Below are 18,451 nucleotides of genomic sequence, written 5' to 3' on the forward strand. Positions count from 1 at the left end.
ATTATGGTGATTATTATTTTATGATATGCGGAATTTCAAGGTACTTGAGGGATTCTCCAGGATTTGCTAGAATTTTTTTTATTATTTTTAAGAAATTTAAAGGTATTACTGGTAAATTTCAATGAAATTAAATCGAGAGAACAATAAAAACATGTAAGGGCAATTTGCTAGAAAAAGTACCAGAAAAATTTTAATTCATTTTTAGAATGGAAAATGAATAAAAGTTTCTATGGCCCGAGAAAGAGGATATGCTAATGTGGGTGGGTAGATTTTGAGTTAAATTAAAACCTATAAAAAAGCTACTTTGCCACCCAAAAATAGCTATTTTACATTCCGGAAATAAAGCAAAAAGCATTCAACATCGACAATAGATTGGGTTTTTGGGCTCGTTCGCTATGCCAATTCAATTCTTCCTAAAATAGCTATTTTTTAAAATTTTTGCTTTGACATTTATTTCTTCTCTTAAGACATCACATCATCATCATTGGAACGGAGATGAACATTTTTGCTGTCGATGAAAACTGGCCCTACCTGCATTCTGAAACGTAATCTTCTTGCTCTTCGAGTTAATTTAATTATTTTACAGACTCTTTAACATACCATCGACATTTTTGTCGAGTGACAAGAAAATTAACGGCTCAATCAAGTGCTCGGGCGTAATTGCGGCCATTTCTTCTCAGGTTTTGTTTGCATAAGAGTTAATAAACCATTAATTTTGTATTTACGTGCGAATTATTTCATTAAGACGTCCACAACGCATAAATATTAACGTGCCTTTTCGAATTTTACGCGGTTCGTTAACAAGTTGCTTCATCGAGTCGAAAGTGATTGCCCCCCTGCGGCCGGTCAACGTTTATTATTTATTTTCGGTGATTGCATTCACAAAAAAATTGCAGTCGCTTTTCAAAAATGGATTACAGTATCTGATGTTCCGCTTCGTTCTTTTTTTTCACTGTAATAATTAGTGGAAATTTTAGGGGAAATTAGTGATGATTACTAGTAATTTGTGGAAGTCTAATGGCAATTGGAGGTGTAATTATAGTAGTAATATTAAGTAATTTTAGTAAGTGCTGGAGGTATTTAAGGGAAATTTTGTGATAATAATTCGTTGAAAACGCGTCTAATTCTAAAGATTCGTAGAAAAATATTCGGAGCTTGGTTTCTATAGAAATAAAAAATACGTTTTAATACCTCATATCCGATATATTTAATTGACCAAGAAATAATCACTAAACAGAGAGTATATTACTTGCTTTCTTACTGTCAGTTACATTTTGGCAGAGATTTTAGCTGTTGAATTTGGGTTCTACCAAGTTGCGCCATGGCATTATGTCGATTTATTGTAATATTTAACAACTGATTTGTTTATATAGCATGTATATGTTTCAGAAGAAAGAATTGATATGATTTTTGTTTTGAGTTTTTCATCTTGTTACTGTTATTTTTTATATTGCTCTTGAAAAGCTTTACTTGATGAATAGGATAATAAAAAAAATTGTGCCTTTGTTTATTGAATAGTAATGATAATGGCAGTGGTAATTAGTGGAAATTAGTTGTAATTTAAGAGGTAATTTTTTCCGTATACACTCGTAGAACACCAATCCAGAAACAGTAATGGGAAGTACACGTAAATTAGGAAAATTTAAAGTGTTTAAAACTTGGAGCCTCTCCGCGGGGAACAATAACTTCAAACTTTTATCGCTTTCTGAAAGTCGAAGTCGAGGCTTTATGCGACTTTAAAAGTTTTTAAGCGTTCGCAAAAAACGCAAATGCAGTTTTCGTCGTAGATTCACTGAAAGTTCGCTCTAAGCCACCATTTTGTTTTGCGCAAATCGAAGATTTTATTTTTGCATCATTCGACGGTTTTAAGTATAGCCTAAAGATTCAAAACGGCTTAAATTACCTTCGTTAAGTCGTCTGGAATTTGTTTCCAAATGTGGAGCGAATAAGAATGGTTCTAGACCCGCCAGTTGTTGATTCTACAAGCTGAACAGCCTAAATATATATCAAAAAATATTTTTTTCTACTTATTGGTATTAGAAACATATTTAATCAGTACAAAAATTGAATCAACAATATTTCAGTGTCGAAATTTGCTTTTTCGATACCGGCAAATGTTAACAAACTTTAACAGGGTTATCAATTTTAAGAATCGCAATTCCGGTTATAATTTTGTAATCTTCCCACCAACTAACCAACGCGATTGCTGTGTGGATTGGTCCATAACCGATTTTTTAAAAATATAATTATTTTATACAGCCACAAATATTTTATGGCCTCGACATTGTTTACCACGCCGTGGATGTAAAACGTGATGACTGGTGGACAGAAATAAGTAATTGTAATTATATAGGATTGAGAGCTATAATTTTCTCTTGTAATATATGGGCATTATCGCGAAAGTATCACTTCTGTTGTTTGCCTTGCAGAAAATTAATTATTAATACGTGAGAAATAAAGTCGGGATTGGGAATTGCGCTTGTTTGATTCTATTTATAGAGTTAAAACGAGTGACAGTAACTAAAAATATCCGTGACTGGAACAACAGATGATCTCTGAATATAGGTCGAGAGTGTTAAGTTTATTGGCGCAATTTGATATGGAATTGCCTATAAATTCGTTAGCCGTAATTATTATTTTTAAAATATTACGGCGAGTCTCGCGGGAGAAACATTTCGATTTTAGATCTACATAATGGATCAGTTTAGCGACTGAGCAGAACAATGGACTTTAAGCATTAAATTTTAAAAAGTTAGAAATGTCCCAAAATATACACTGAAAAACTTACAAAAAAAAAAAACACAACACAACAATGATCATTAAACTAAATTTATTTATTATTAGCTTGGGCAATGCCTAAAATATGTAAGTATAATAATCATCATTGTGTTTTGTATTTTATGTTTATATTGTATAGTGTAAACGTATTAACATTTTACAAGAATACGTGACTTTACATTAAAATTTTTAAATCCGTTTTCGTTCCAACAGCTTTAATTTTTGTATTTGGCAACCGCAATATGTCGACACGCCTTGTATGTTGCTATATATATACGTGTAACTATCATAAAGTTTAAGTAACTATTTGTTTATCTCTTCTGTTGTTAGGTTAATTTTGGTTAGTTTTGTTATTGCATTGAACGAATAAACAGTTGAATTCTCGTAACGTAAAGCTTCTTTACTTGAGACTTTATGTAAAATTACAAAATTTGAATTTAAATTAACAAGTTATAATAACATAACTGAAGTTTACAAAATTTGCTAACAAACAAAACAATTTTAATGACGTCAGTGCTTTTAGAGACCTCCCTACAGCAGTATATTTTAACCACTTATTATTATTAAATTTTATTAATAATTATTATTAATTATTATAAGACATTTTCTTTCTATGGAAAGTAGTAATTGCAGTGTAAATTATTAAAGGATTACGTTTGGTCCAAATCTTTCCTGTCTATGTTTCTTTACCTCTAGGCTGTAAACTTATAATAAAACAAGTTTAATAATAGTTATTTAAAAAATTGTAGACATACAAAATAAGTCAGCTATAAATATATTCGTTTATCTTTCTTAATTTTCCACTGGTTCACTGCTATTACACGATCATATCTATCTACATCGATCTATATTTCCTCAAAAAATTTGTCAATCTTCATTTTGCGATGCATTAAAAATTTGCTATTTCTATGTTCCTTTTTAGTTCTGTTTTGAACTGCTATATGATTGCTCCTCTGATGCTGACGATGTTTCCATAATTGGTAAGGCTCCTGCAGATTCAGAAAAACGGAATAGATACTGTTCCTTATTACGCTTGAGGGTCAGAAATAAAGAATGGCTTGACTAATTTTCCATCAATCATCAGTTTTCACTTTCAGTGATTTTTCCTCATCTTATTACCCTGCCCGGTTGACAGTTGAAATTATCTGAGACTACATCGGACCTCATTCGAACTACTCAGTTTTTTTTTGTAAACATTTTGTTGCAGCAAAACCATTCCCGTGCTATTCTACGGGCTCGGTGATACTATTTCCAAATCCTATCCTATTTCAACTCTTTTTCTTCTTCAAAGCATAACTGAAACTAAAGAAAAATCCGAAAATCTCTAGAAACCTAAATAACCAAACAATCTTAACTGCGACCCAGGGATTTACCATTCTCCAATATGGGAAACAATCATTAGAGACAATAATCATTCGAACAGTAAATAAGCAGGTACAGAGTAAAATTGAAACTAGTTTAAGTTAACCTCTGAAGAAGCCAACAAAGTAATTAGCGAAACGTCAACATCAACAACCGACACAAGAAGTATCCGGGAGATTTGTAAATAGTATCTACTGATTTTTATAAAATCTGATAAATAGTTTTTGTTTAAACTAATTTGATAATAAAAGCAGAAAATTTATGTGTAAACCAAATCAATATGACTTGTTTAGACTTCAAGAAGTGCCCACATTTGTGCTTTCATTTTTTTTCTGCTTCAGTGCTACCGAAAGGCTGTTGATTCTCATAGTGTCTCGCAAATTTCGGTGTTACGTACCGTACAGTAATTCTAAACTGACACGACTGTCGTAAAATTTACTCGACGTAGTAAAACGCGATATACCGAGAAATTGAAAAAACATGTTAATTGCAAATAGAATCGTGTTGTGCAGCAATTGTTGGCAGCGTCGTAAAAACGACGCGATTCTCTATGCATAGTAAACTTGAAGATTTAATTACAACTGTGAGGCATACTCGTATATATGAGGTGCCATTGAGAGGACGTTTCACGTTAATCAGACTCGGTGACAGCTCTCGAATAACTTTGATCGATTGTTATTAATCGTGAAGTGTTTGGCAGAAAGCGGTTGATGGTGTGAATAGAGGCAGATAATTTGTTCAACTCGTTTCAGTTGCTCTCTATTGGACTAAACAAAAATCAGTCCAGCTGACGTCGAAAATTAATCTAGCAATTAAGAGGTTTTTAAAACATTCTATTAAAAGATTCCATATTAACTAAACAAATAAAATTAAACGATTTTTAAGCGAGGGTCAAAGCTCTATCCTATCGCATATTTAGTTCAAACTACACTTAAGAATATATTCTAAAAATTGCCTCGCCCAAAACAAAACACAAAAGATAATTAAATGAAAGTCATTTCTGCTAATGGACGAAAACGCATAAATGCCAGCAGAGTCAATATTAGAAGCTTTTAAAATACGATCGCCCGAGGTAAGTTTTAGCTAATGCTCGATCAGTTTGTAGCAGAACTACGTACACAAAATCACGTGAACACCATGGGTAAGTTTTAGCTAATGCTCGATCAGTTTGTAGCAGAACTACGTACACAAAATCACGTGAACACCATGCCCATAATTGTTAACACAGACTTTCTTTGCCTGTTTTAATATCAGATCAGATCAACTCATATCACGTGCAGTGGGAGGTGTTATTGAAAGTGAACTCCAAAATCTATGAAAGAAAAATAACATATGACATAAATACTGTCACTTACAAAAAATGTATAAACTTATTTAAAATAGACATAGCAAATAGAATCAGTGGATACTGTTTTAAAATGTAACAGCACAACAGAGTTATAAGACGCCATATGAAAATAATAGGCAGCAAAACATCAAAAATGCAATTGAAAATCATAAATACTTACTTAATGAATAATAAGCTAAAAGAACTAACATTTAATGTCTCTGTATTAATAATGGTTATCCGAACGGTAATGTCAACGTTCTGAATAGACGTTTTCCAGAAGTTAGTGGAAAACTAGTGGAATTGTAGCATAGTCAGCAAGGTGGGGAGTTGACGAATGAGCTAAAACTTAAAGATACTATTTCTAATTCGAAAATATTTACTATTTTCAATCCCGGTAACGACTATCAAAAAGAGAATGAGATCTTTAGTTAGCAAGTATCATTGATTACCGTAAGCGCAGCTGTAAATTTTGAGAATAAAATACTAGCAAAAACAAAATATATATTCTGCTGTCTTCATAAATCTTAGGAAGTGATCCACATCCTATTAATGAAGTTGTACAAAATTGAATATTTTTAGGTAATATATATATATATATATATATATATATATATATATATATATATATATATATATATATATATATATATATATATATATATATATATATATATATATATATATATATATATATATATATATATATATATATATATATATATATATTCTCACGTATTGATTCACGGATGGAAAAATGTGATGACACTATATTCCGGGATATCATCCGTTCGCTCGTTGAACTCCGACTGGAATCCTGCAAATCTTGCATCCGACTGGGATCCTGCAGACGTTTCGCCAAAATCTCACTTGGCATCTTCAATGCTCGCGCTCCGAAAACACTTCGAACACTTCGAAGTGTTTTATATATATATATATATATATATATATATATATATATATATATATATATATATATATATATATATATATATATATATATATATATTATATATTATAATATATATATATATATATATATATATATATATATATATATATATAATATATATATATATATATATATATATATATATATATATATATATATATATATATATATATATATATATATATATATATATATATAGACTTATAGCAAGGAATCACAGCAGAGTCACAAGTGAAATGGAAAGAAATATGTTCGGGATTCCACAAGGCTCAGTATTTGTACCTTTACTATAGTAGTTTACAACGCGGAGAATGGGAGGGAGCTCGAAGTTTTTGTAAATAAAAAAAAATTGCTGATTATTGAATAACAAATTAAAGATTAATATAGAAAAGGCGAAATAAATACTTTTTAAAAAAGACGTACAAATAAATACAGAACTTAAGCAGATCTATAAGATTAGATAGTTAATAGTTCAAAATTTAAATTGGACTGAGCATATTGCCAATTTACATAAAAAGTAGTCCCTGCTATACAGCACTGTACAAATGTCGGAATTATTTTAGTGTTCGCTCTATATTAAGGTATCTGATTCCTCTATGGAGAAATTGTGGAGATCAATCAAATTTTGTCTTTGCGAGGGATATTAACCTCCACCTAGCGCACAGTGCAATATTAATGAAGCCAAAAACTAATGAGGGTCTTTGTAATCTAGTTTTCTGCGTTTCTTTGGAGTTTAATGAATTACTAAGCAATATAAAAAATGCATCTCGGCATAGTAAATGTATTAAGAAGTTGACATCACATCTTATTTTATTAATTTTATAAAAGTTTTAAAAATTTAAATTTAAAAATCGGTTAAGTGTTGGTTTAGGCTAATTATAAATATTTTACTAATTTTGGGTTGTGAAAGTTCGTGTGAACTAAGTTTTACTGGTTACGGCTTGATTAACACCAAGATTATGTTACTGATAGAAATTTATGTTTAGCATTAATTTAGAATATCCTCGAGACCCGTGCTAACTGTACTATTTATAGGATTATTTAACACTGTAAATAATATCTTGCAAAAAATAAAGAATATTAAAAAACTTGTATAATATATTAATAATTAATTTTTAAGATCACAAATTGCTAAACTCATGGGACGCATATCAGCCAACGGTTTAGTTCTTTCCGCCTAAAGGCACTAATTATAGTATTTGCTTAACGAAAAAATCTCCATGTCGGAGAGATCGTTTACGAAAATTAAAACGGGAAAATTAAGCCTATGGGCGCAGTGTGTGATAAATGAACACACAAAGAGGTAGTTTTATTCTGCACGTTTCAAAATAATTTATCCTCTTAATTGTAATTTACGACTCGGTGCCTTGGACGCGATTAAAATATATACGTGCATATAGTCGCAGGGTATAAATTTAGATAACTTCTCCGGATATTTTACATACTCGCGTATCGGCGCAGCTCTTTTGATTTCGTGATTTGTAGATCTGATTATCGGTGTTTTGCCAACGATACTTAAAACGCGCGAAAGCGATTTACCTTCGGATTTTAGTTCTAACTGGACATTATGTTAAATATTACGCTGAGTCAGGCGCGTAAATGATAATAACAATTAGTATTTAATTTAGCATGACTTAGGTAATCTGGCGAGAAAATGTGTAATCAGTTAATAATTGTTCATCTTAAGAAAGTAAAATCTATTTCAGAAAGGAAAATCTCACTAGATATGCAAAAGAATTGATCTAGAGAGTGATCTAACGAATACTAAATACACTTTCATGTTCGGCATTGATTTCATTGCATACTTCTAAAAAGAATTGAAATTTATTTTAACAGAATCAAAATGGAACATTATGTTCACATAAGGTAGTCTTATTTTTTATTAAACATTATACAAAAAATACATTTTACATTTAAATTATAAATAATCAAAATATTTTATAAGGAACGGGTTAACGATCCGATCTATCAAAATCCCACATTTTCTACTCTTTAATGACTGATTTTTTTTCGTTAGTTCTCTGCTTTTACTACCTCAATGGCTTGATCAAACAGTAGCTTAAGGTCTTTAATTTTGGGTGTCGTGTCGTGTTTTGATAGAATTTAGGAATTACGCTTTCCGTGTTTTCGTCAAGGACTTTTACTGATCTGCCTGAACCTGGGAGCTTCCATTTGGAGCTGCCTTTCTCTCCCGCAATAATTTTAAAACGATGGACACTCCTACTCCAATCATTCGGGAACATCGGTTGGCAGTTTCTCCTACACTAATGTTATGGTATTCGTATTTTATGAAAAGGTGTACATCTAAAGTAGCAAATTATTTGAACATCCTTTGGTAGGTGTGAATGTCGCCATTTCATTAGGAATCTTATAATACCACCCACACAACACCTTATCACCAAATTCTGATGTGTTAACCTACTACCTTAAGTATGTTTTAATTATTCCGTCATTAAAGTGTCTTCCATTTTCCCTTACGCCGTCATAAATTAATAATGAGGGACATTATCAGGTAAGCTGTCAAAAATGACAACAACAGATGTTTTTTAGTATCAGTAGGGTTCAAAATGATTGTATTAAATAAATCCCTACATGAATGTTTACGTGATGAATACTGCGGCTGGTACCCGCTTCTTTCCGAATGAGCTTATGCTTGTCATTGACAGATGTCACCTCGTGTTCTACGCTAGTTGTTTTATTTGAGGTGGCTAGAGCCGCGTTGTCTTCAAATTGTGAGGTTAGAAATTTTAGGTGTGCGTCTAATTTCATAATTTTCTTATTTTGGTCATTAATTACCCTATGTTGCACATCTGCAGTTGTCTTTAATTGACCGATGTCGTCCCGAAGTTTCATAAACATCGTAGAAATTACACTAGTGCTAACATTACAGCTGTCGCAGAACCACTTGAGATTTGGTGTTTCTAGCAATAATTTCACTTTATCTCGCGATAAATTGATACATTGTTTGTGAAAAAGTGCGTTGCACACACCACTACAATTAATTTTTTTATATATATATTTTTATTAATATATATATTGCCAAAATTTCCTGCGAACAGGATCCGCACTTTAGCGGTACGTCTGAACTCGCCGCCGCCATCACAACTATATACTTTTCTGAAATGCTCTATTAACATATAATAATCAATTTAACTTCATCGTTAATTAAATAAATGGTGTATTTACGTTAATGTCAACTAATGTAAATAATTAAAATTGGTTATAGAACTATCCTTATAACACTTACTTACAATTAAACATTAGAATTAATTCTGCGTACGAATCATTGTCCAAATTACCATTAACTATATTAATTATCATCAAGAATAATTTGAACTATTAATTTTGATTAATAATCAAATATTACAAATAATTTCGAATAAAAATTAATAAAATTATAAAGTAGTACATAATCAATTCTTCAGTGTGTGCATTAACACAACATTATCTTCAAGATTTTTATCGCCTCAAAAGTGGTCACGACCTTTCGAATTTATTAATTTGTTATTAAATTGGTTATTAAATGCTTATTTTAATTATGTCGCAAATGCATCGCGAGTCTAGCAAAAGTTAGATTTAAATCGGTTGATATATTCTGGAACAAATAATCTTTTAAACGTGACAGATTGAGCTTGTCTTTTTTTTTTCTTTCTTTATACATCAATAGCAAAAAAACGCAGATGTGCACTATGAAGATATTATGAGGAATTCCGAGGGATTTTAGCAGAATTAAGAGGAATTCCTACGAGTTATGAGTAATTAAAGGAATTACCGTGTTACGGTTACCGTCACCAGCCGGTTAGGTTAAGAAAAGAGATGAAGTAACGAATGGGTTGAGAAAGGGGCTCGTAATTAAATGCAGCAAATGAAAGTAAGTGTTTCTATTTATATAATTCAAGTTACCAAATTTGGCTTTAAAATTTAGCACAACAAACATCGAAGCATTAAAAGTTTCGTTGGTCTAAACTACATATATCATACAAATTGCTCTCATTTATTTCCCTTGATAGGAGAATCTATTTTTAGGTACCGAAAAACATTCTTAAGTCATCAACTTTATAAAATCAACAATATAACATGGAGAGTTATAAATATTGGATCGTCGGTCACATTAATTAGTTTATGATTACAAAAAGTCGTTCCGAAAAACACTGCATTTGGGACCACATTTGTCCCTATCTTTATTATTCGCGGTTTGGTCTTGTGCGCCTTGTAATTTGAATTTTCCTACATCAGAATTACCGCACTGTCCTGATACACGGTGCACGCCCCGTGTTTACAATTACTATAATCGCCATTATTACTATCATGTAAATGTTGGAAACAAAAGCAGTTTTCCACAGACGTGACGTCATGCGCGGCGAATGATGTCACAGAGTTTATACTTATGCGACCATCGATACGTGACAACATTTTAGGTGTTGTTTTTTCGGACGACCGGCAATCGTAAAAATTGAAAGGTTTATTTCGTGCATGCAAAGTATCGATAATCCGTGATTTTCGTGGTAGCACGCATGTATTGTTGATTTATTACCATCGAAATATTCAAATGCAGCCATAAATATTATTATGTAGTCGCGATATTTTCGCATATCCTGTCTATATGGCAATAAACGCGGACCGGACGTCATACGTGGTTAAATGATTTTAATTACTATTATTTCCAATGAAATATAGACATATCAAGTTAAAAATAATGCGATTTTTTGTGTTAAGTTAAACGTAAAATGACTTTAAAAATCATGTATTCCAGCATACTTGCTTTTCCTCTTTTTTTACGAGTAATATATGGTTGTATATGATGTTACAAATAGCTAGATTATACAAGGTCAGTTATATTTATAATTATTTATTTTCTAAGTTTAATTTAATTAAAATAAAAATAAATTAATGCATAATTATTTTCGAAAAAAAAACATTCTTTAAAAGTGAACATCACAAACAAGTTCTACCGTAACTTTGTGGACTTTAGCATGCAAAGACATAATTGTATATTCTATACGCCGCTATATTCAGTTTTATGTTCATTTTTACCATGTATTTTGACATTTTTCACGAATTTACGCTTTGCCGGATATAAATAAATGTTATTTTAATTTTATTGTTTCTCTTTTCTCCGAGGTCTCCGAGTTCCCTTTAACAGGGTCGACAAAAATTTGCAGATTATGTGGCATGCTTGCAGAATGGCTCCTTTCTGCATAAGAAATCCGAGGCCTTTTGGCAGTTCTATTTGTACCAGTTTCTCAAGAAGCCTCATATTCATATGATATGCAAACAGTAAAATTTTACAAATAAAGGAAATTTTAAGACTGACCAATAATAAAACATCTGTTAGAACTAGCGCCAACTTCTTCAAAACTTAAAAGAAACAAACTTTTCAATCTGAAAAAACCTAGTAACCTGAGATGTAGCCAAAAATGGCAATTCTTTTTTTTTGTTTAATAATAATAATAAAGTATGTATATATATTGTATTTTTAAATGAGTATTACAGGTGTCGAGACTAATGCTCTCTAATGTTCAGGTTCAGGTTCAGGGTTATTATTATTATTAGAAGTTTGCAGCCCTACCACAAAACCTACGATGCGTCCAAAAAGGTTGCCAATATTAAAAATTTTAATTAATTAAATTAAAAAATTATTAAAAACTTTTATTTTTGCTACCAAGCGTGTATCAAAAATTATATGGATACGGATTATGTTCATTATTCAAAATAAATTTAAACGGTGCCACTAATATAATCTAATTTCCTTGCATACGCAATAATTTAATGTGGTCTAATAAATGCACCAAAACAGTCGCACCAATTAGGATTTATTACACGAAAGAAGGAAACACGCAAAAAGTTTACACGAGTTTCCTGGTTTTCATTATATATTATCAGGCTTAACGGCGACAAATAGCTGTCAAAAATCAAAATAACGCTGTGGATATTTAAAAAAATTTGCTTTATTTATTCCTGCCTTGTATTTCTGACTTGTGCAACATATTTATTTTGTCCCTTATATGGATGAACGACATTTATTAAACCTATTAATCTCTAATAATTGTAAATAATTTATTATAATTAATAACCTACTGACGAATAACAAATTGTATTGACAAAGCACGCCAAGGATTAAAATTGTTAAAGTTAGGTTCGTCGTTGTTGTTCTCTGCTGTTTATTTTACTCTACTTACATTATAGTACAAATTTTTTTGAACGTGGTTTTATGGGTAACTGATAAAACATTAAAGATATATTCAGTACCATAATGGCCCGAAGTTACCCAAATTAAAAAGGCAAATAAAAGCGCATATACTTCGCATAGTAGAGGTTTAAAATTCTTATCCCAGTGAAAATATAGCCACTTTGTATATACTTAACTTAAATTGATATTAATATTGTATATTAATATTGATATTAATAGGTAAAGAAGCTGACGTTTCAAAAGTGGCACTTTAAGCACGCTTGCACTAGTCTTGTGAACAGATCTGAGTGGTGTTTTGGTTGGTTTTGATTAGTTTTGTTTAATTTTGTTAGTTTTTTGCTAAAAAATTGATTTAAATAGCGAATAAAAAAATCTTTGATTTATTCATTAGCTATCTGAATCAATGTTTCTAGAAAAAACGAACAACAACTAAGTAAAATCCTGAAATTCAAGCCTTTTCACTAGTCAAGTCCAACGCGATGGGTGTATAACTGGGTATTCTAGAGTAGAGAATGGAAAAATATTTAAAAACCTAGGGCCCAGGTCTTTTCTTGTAGTATTTAAGAAGGAACATTGTCGCTTAACTGCTTACAAAATTTACAAATCGTCACGTCCTAAAGAGATTCGCACTTAATTTGTCGAGTCTAGACGAACAAAATTTCCCGCTCTTCGTCACCCGCGCAACCTAAAATACTGGACTATAAATATTTCACACATTCCTAAAAGTTTCAGGAAGTATTTACAACGATTTATCCGCATATATGTCCCGCGATACGCGCTTTAGCGCGGTTATAAATACGCAGTCAAAATAGAACGGCCCGGTGTAGCAGCAACGTAAAAAGAAATGCTAAAACCTCTAGGTTTATTGCTCCCTCTCGCAGCTCGAAAGATATATTTTATAACTTTTTTGGATGCGTTTTTATCTAGGGGAAAGACGGACTTAACGGGCAATTGCGGATTGCTCATGGCATAGGTATAACGAGAACTGCTAATCATACAAAAATTACTTCTGGGGAACTTTATTTCAACCACCTTTTATGATTGCGGATTCCCTTTCAAAAAAACCCACATGGAGAGTCGCAAATAACCTCAAAAATCCAAGCAACCTCCTAAACTTATATCCTGAAAATCCCTAGTTGCCTGCCCTCTGGCGTTACACCTTAAAATTAACAAAAATAATGCAATAAAGGTTTAGACGTGTGCACGCTAGATGGAGCTATTCAAAAATTAGTTTAAAATTGATACTACAACACAGGGTAAGCTGCAAAGAGTATAAGGCTCCCATTAGTGGCAATATTAAAAAGCGTACACGAGTGTCAACTCCTCTGTTGATTGTGTCCAGTCATGAAAATTTAAAGCGCGCTGGACCTACGGTTCAATTCGATTTAAAATTTGAAAGGTAAAATGTGAAAAAAAAATTATGTCTTAATAGTTTTAAACATTTTTTTTATTAAAATATAAATAAAGTGCTGTTATCCGTTACAAGTTATTGTAGTATTTGTGACGCGTTACTTTAAACCGCGATGACAGTACTTTAGTAGTTGGACACAAATATTAGATGGTGTTGGTAAGCTGGCAATACCCCGTTCCTATCGCAACGCCATCTCTGATTCTAAGCGTCATGACGTGATGACGAATATAATTTTTTTTTTACTTAGCACCCTAAAATACCAAAGTGTACACTGCTCAGGCGTGTGTTTTTGGTACTTTAATCACTGGTTAGGAGCATTAGGACGTTATCGGTAGATTTAAAACGCTGATGATGGTTTGACGTTAGTCACTAAATCACTAAATGTATTAGTGCTATTTTGCAAAAAATTACAAAAAACTAATGGCCGTAGAAAAAGTATATCATACCAACACGTTGAAAGACTTCTTAAGTCACTCAAAACTTGTTGCTCTGTTCAAACCAAGGTAAGTCATGATTGTGCTTGGTAATTATGTAAGAAAATATAGTTTCGCTTCTAAATTCAAGTAGATTAAGGTTAAAATCCATTTTTTTGTTCTAGTTTTCACAGCTAGACTGAAATGGGGAAGGAATTGTCTAACATCTAAAGTTGATGGTTATTTATTTATTTACTCCTGTCCAACAAAGGAAAACACAAAAGGTCACAAAAAAAAGATACTTTGTCAGTGGACCAGTTTAAATTATTTTTTACGAGCTATTACTATCAGTATTATTGATTTTTGACAACTGCAAACGCTTTACAAGTATAAACCTAAAATCAGACACAAGATAAATTTGTGTGCCTGCCTTTTAAAAAATAATATCAGAGGCTGTTTTATGGGTGACACCTTATAAAAATTCAATATTAGTAGTGTTTGTATTATGTTACATGGATTGCATTTTGTGTTATTATCCATTGAAGCTACTATGTTGTTTTCATTTACAAAATTTAAATTAAAATCGTAAGAGGGCAACTATATACATAGTGTTGGGGCAATTGACCATTTCTTAACAATTAACAATGGAGCACTTCTTAATTGACTACTTAGAATCATCGTCAATATCGTTAAATTACTCACAATTTGTAACATATGCTTGATTTAAAAACGTCACATTTTCTTCTGATCTTTATGTACATGGGAAACTTGATAAACATAAATAAATACTCCATATATGTCAAAGTCCTTGGTTCAAATTGCAGCTATTTCTTATTCGGCAACTTGAAAATCATTGCTGCCTGCTTGCCTTGTTTCGGTAATTTACAGGTTGCATTTACAGACCTCGGCTTAGTTTAGAAAAACTTGAACTCTAAGGTCCTCCGACATTTTTTCTTGCGTCTTCTTTATTGTGAACCTACGTTACTTTCGGGATGGCTGTTCATTATCTTGCATGTTTTTAAGTTTATAATATAATGATTCGCGCACATTCCTCCGCAAGTATTGTGTTTTATTTATTTAGTTGTTAAATTGCTCAAAATATATTCTCTACGTCCAGATGGTGTTTAAATACAGGCTTTTCAGAGTTGGTCAATAAAAAATATAGAAAAAGCTATCAAAACTATAATTTTGCTAAAGGTGAAATTGGATATTATCTATGTATGCTTAAGCGTTAGGTGAAAAACAAAGATCTCAGAACAACAGTTGTGCTGTTCTGACCTCCACCCGCTCCACCCGCTTGTGAGAAAATATCATAAAAGCAGAACCTCATAGCCTTCATAAAAAGAAAGGTGCTGAACACAAGACAGAGAAAACTTGCGAAAAAACTGCGAACAAAGACAAAATAAAAAAAGACCTTAAACCTTCAAGTGACAGCGAAGATAGCGAAAATGTTTTCTGGTCGATTACATATCAGTTATACCTGCGACAGGCACCCATTTCATGTGCTGTAATAGACTATTATACTTCGACCAGAAGTATAGCGCTTTTACAACCGATCCCGTGATTAACTTTGCCTACTGTTTATTACTACAAAACCGCAGCCCCTTATAGAAAACCCTGTCTAGCCTACACCTACCCGTAACCATTCCAATACCGCCCTATCAATTTATCTACCTACACTAGCAAGCGGGATTTAAGTATGTTTCCAATCTCTTTCGCCAAGCAATCCTTGAAACATGTATATAAAAAAATTAGTACAAAGTAACAATTTATTACTTTCTATTTCATTACATTTCTACATAGTATCATTATTAATATACAAAATATTAAATATAATAATAATAAAGAATCAGTCACTTAATGACTCGTTACTATCGCTACCGTTAGTTCAATGATCAACTCCGCTACTAATAGTTCTCGATAAATATTTTCTTCTTTTATTACTTGCATTTATGGTACTATCACTAAATTTTGGTGCAGTGTTATTTCTTCTTATACGCGCTTCCACCTCAGGCCAAATCATCTCAATCGGGTTAAATATACAATGATACCAAGGGTAATCTTAAGATTTCATGTTCGTTTTTATTGTGCTATCCAATCGATTTTGTAGTCTTTATTAAAATGTTTTGTTTTTAATAATTGTAGAAGTTGTTATTTCGTGCAGCTCTCTTCAAAATATAAATCATTCTCGTATAGAAATTCTTTAATTTCTTCTTTATTTAAAGAAGTATTTGGAATTTTCGTAATTTGGGCTGAATGATACGAGACGTTATCGAATAACAGTATTTGGCGATAATTAATAAAATATTTCCGCGGTCATGTTTTCATGGTAATCCACACTTGAATCGTTGGCAGACAAAAATAAGGCTCTTCCACCCAACTTAATGCAGAATAAACATATGTTGGGATAGGTTTCACCACGGTCCTACGAAGTCCGGCGGTTAAGGTACTGAAAAATACTAAAATCGTCAAAGCGGTAATTGCACTATATTTTTGGTCGTATTATTCTGTCTCGTATATCTTGTTCTATGGCCATACATTCTTGAAAAATTGGTTGACACATATTTTTCTATTCCGCAGGTGGCTAGTGTTATTATCGACAACGCTATGGACGCATCTTACAACTTCGTATGCAGACGATTCCTTTGCGTTACCTCCATCGTTCGCAGACAGTCCTGTACTAGGAGGTAAGTACCTACAACATAGGTACAACACAACAAGCACAGCACAGCGCCATGTTCCCAGCAGGTGTGTTTATATTTGGATAAACTTCATATTTAACCTAGAAAAGCATCCTAATTCCGCGCGGTTTGTTTTGACAATGGCGTATCTCCGATTTAATCAGTCTAAGAAAACACCACTGAGCCAGGCGATATTCAGATTCGTTTAATTTGCATATAACCGGGTAAAGCAATTGTTATTACAGTGTTAATTGAATATATATTTTACCGGGGCCGAATAGAACGTTGATGTCTCTTAAATTTACCCCCACGATTTAGAGGATAACACCAGTATGCAGGTTCGAAAATACCTCTTTTATCTTTTACCTTATTTTTAATATCGCTAACAAAACCAATAAAGAGTAACTGCAGTTTGCAGGTTCTAAACCTTCCTTTAATTTTAATAATAAATAATAATAAAATCAAAACTGGGCAGCACCAGTTTTTGCAGACTCTAAAATATTTCTTTATTTTTTATATCGCCGACCAAACTAAAATATAATCAGTCAACATATTCAACATTTATTTTTGACGACAATTGACGACTTCTTAATTGACCCGTCAATTGACCGACAATGGACCACTTCCTAATTGACTAGTTAAAATCGATAAAAATGTTTTAAATAACAATTTTCGAGTGATATTATTTATTTATGTACAAACAAGTCTTTCCTCCAGACAGACGCAGCTGTCTAATAAAAGGCAAGCGCAAAATGCCACATAAATAAGATACTTTGGCAATGGAGTAGTTTAAATTATTAAATTATTAGAAGCTAAATCTAATTAAGCTTTTTTTGACAGTATGTTAATTGGTATACCGTCTTAAGTGTCGTTTAAAGGCTTCAGAGCTCAGAGCAAGTCAATATCCGGAAACGCGTTCTCTACTTTGTTATAAGTCCGTGTGCATCTGATTATTAGAGAGTTAGGAGAGTAGTTTCGTATTAGTTATACACAGCATATTCCTACACCGATCTGACAACACTGTAAAAATGTATTATTAAAGATTTTTTATTATTAAACCCATTAGTCACCCGTAAAATAAATCCAAGACTCTTTAGAGCCTTTTGAACAATGTTTCCTACGTGCGTCTCAAAAAGAAGCCCTAATACCAAAGTTCAGTTTGTAGTTACCTAGGTAGAGATCACTTTTAATTTGCAGTTGTGGTAATTTTTTTGTAAACAAAAGATAGTGAAATTTCCCAGGGTTTTAACAAACAATCTGTTCAGAGGACAATATTCCTCAAAATTAATTAATTTACTTTTATTTATTTATTTGTATATTATTATTTAACAATAATA

The 18,451-nt window shown here is 32.0% G+C and overlaps 1 protein-coding gene across 5 annotated transcripts in view; it reads left to right on the forward strand.

The window, feature by feature from the left end:
* The window catches only part of LOC132697946 (collagen alpha-1(IX) chain-like), a 296,717-nt gene that overhangs the window by 66,487 nt on the left and 211,779 nt on the right, over positions 1-18,451 (forward strand). For all 5 annotated transcript variants that reach the window (XM_060663732.1, XM_060663729.1, XM_060663727.1 and 2 more), the window contains exon 2: positions 17,014-17,120. In XM_060663732.1, the coding sequence (XP_060519715.1) occupies positions 17,014-17,120 (107 nt within the window). The remainder of the gene's footprint in view (positions 1-17,013; positions 17,121-18,451) is intronic.

This window comes from Cylas formicarius, unplaced genomic scaffold, assembly GCF_029955315.1.
Source record: "Cylas formicarius isolate icCylForm1 unplaced genomic scaffold, icCylForm1.1 PGA_scaffold_2__14_contigs__length_35257938, whole genome shotgun sequence".
Lineage (NCBI taxonomy): Eukaryota > Metazoa > Arthropoda > Insecta > Coleoptera > Brentidae > Cylas > Cylas formicarius.